This window comes from Sceloporus undulatus, unplaced genomic scaffold, assembly GCF_019175285.1.
Source record: "Sceloporus undulatus isolate JIND9_A2432 ecotype Alabama unplaced genomic scaffold, SceUnd_v1.1 scaffold_15725, whole genome shotgun sequence".
In the NCBI taxonomy this organism is placed as follows: Eukaryota; Metazoa; Chordata; class Lepidosauria; order Squamata; family Phrynosomatidae; genus Sceloporus; species Sceloporus undulatus.
The window spans coordinates 1-1,995 of record NW_024818642.1 but is presented as its reverse complement, the minus strand read 5'-3'; the positions used below and the strand labels follow the sequence as shown (position 1 = coordinate 1,995).

General features: G+C 39.3%; 1 protein-coding gene across 1 annotated transcript; it reads right to left on the bottom strand.

Moving 5' to 3' along the window:
• Positions 1-6: 6 nt before the first annotated feature.
• On the bottom strand, positions 7-1,991 carry LOC121918542 (mismatch repair endonuclease PMS2-like; the record flags this gene model as incomplete). Its single annotated transcript, XM_042444574.1, has 4 exons — positions 7-75; positions 898-1,081; positions 1,432-1,534; positions 1,958-1,991. Coding segments are annotated over 4 exons (390 nt in total), but the record flags the coding sequence as incomplete, so codon positions are not given.
• Between the last annotated feature and the right edge of the window lie 4 nt (positions 1,992-1,995).

The following is a 1,995-nucleotide window of genomic DNA, read 5'->3' as shown; positions in this document are numbered from 1 at the left end:
ATTGGTGCAGGTCATCCGGACCCCTCTGGAAAGGATGCAGTATGCTTGCAACACCTGAGCCATTTTTGCATACTCCTGGGAACAACAAGAACTAAACCATTAGTTTCTAAGGAATGCATAATGACAGGGATGTGTTTTTAGAGCCCTATACCATTCCTCCCTCACATCACTCAGAAGCAGCTCACAGATTCCCATCCAGCATCATTATACCTATTATGTTTACATTCGTAGTGTTACAACAGCTAGTGAAATGCATTTGCCTAATACTGAGATCCAAACCATTAACTACGCAATCGTGTGCATGGCCATGTCGGTGTGGCATATGGCACCACATTGGGCCGGATCTTCCAATATAGAGGGTCAGCTTTATTTATAACTTTGTACCTCTCTTTTAGAATTGATTTTATATACAGAGGTTTTAATAAGCAAAGGAATCATATACCTTGGTTGTGAAGTCTCTCTGCTACATTAAAATTGTGTATTTGTACACAATGCTCTATCACAGCAATGCTCTATCACAGCATTGTTACAGAAGTGATGTTCATTTATTCAATTTATAGCCTATCTATCTATCTATCTATCTATCTATCTATCTATCTATCTTATCACAGCAGATGCACAATTAATGGCTACCAATATATTGATAGCAAGCTTTCAGAGAATGCAGCACTGAGGCAGAATCAGTCACAATTGGACACCAGATACACAGACTCTCTTACCTCAGGATTTCTTAAACCTGCATAATATTCTGATTAAAAGTTTATTTCATTTGGCATTCAATCTAAAGAGAGCTTCATCTTGTCTCAACAAAGGCCTTCAGAAGGCTTCCTTTGCAGTTTTAAAACCAATAGTCTTGGCACTCTTGAAATCCAAGATCCGTCATTCAACTACTCCTACCTTTTTAATGTTGTGCTGAAATTCTTTGTGCCGCACTGGCAACGCATGGAACAACTGCTGCACACTGACTGTTGTCCCTTGTTGGCGGGGATAAGGGACTCTCAGGGCAATTGTCCCTTTGTGATCAAACACCAGCCGCCTCCCAACCTTTGCTGACTTGTGACAGATGAAAATGGAAACGTCGCTGCAAGAAGAACAGGCACCTTTGTTCTTACTAAATAAATGCTAACAGGCTAAGAAAAGAAATACATAGATACATAAAACAGCTTTATCTATTTTAAAACAGTGATATCTCCTTTTCTCATCTTTTTAACTTGGCCTCTCATTCTGCTCCACAAGTTTTAATAAAGGTCATAGTTATAAAGCATCTGAAGAAGATCCAAAATCGTCTGAGGAAATAGATTGAAGTCTATGGAAGCTCATGCTGCCAACTTCTTTCTTTCCATTAGTCTCAAAGGTGCTTCAAGATCTCTCTACATGAGACTAAAAACACTTTAGCTATTGCTTTGCCTTTATGGAGAAGAAGCATCTTACCTTAAAGCACACAAGGAACTCAGAGCTTCCCCTCGAAAGCCATATCTTTCAACATGCATAAGATCAGAGAAATCCTGTATCTTGGATGTATGATGTTTTAGAGCTGGAGAGGGATTCAAAGGAGCAAATTAAAAGGGTACAAACATATATATTCTTTATGATATCACACAGAAGGAACTAATCATTAGCAAACAATCAGCATCTCAAAGGTACTGCATTATATAATGTTAAACAAGGAATAGAAGAGTGTCTTTTCAGACTGTTGTTAGACTACAGCTGCCATCAATCTCTACTATTGGCTTTGCTGCATTGAACTGATAGGAGCTGCATAGTCGCAATATCTGGTCGATCCCTCATTCCTCGCTCCTATTTTTGGTCTTAGAGTCAATGGTTTGGGATCATTCACAGCATCATGCGTTACTTATTCCAAAATTGGCTGATATAGTCCTGCTGCGTCTGGCGACCCTCCCTTTCATTCTGCCAAAATGATCTGATTTGCAGATTGAAATCTTTAAATGGAGCTTACTTAAGCCGGCAAAGTTTTCTTCTTCTATGCCACATCCG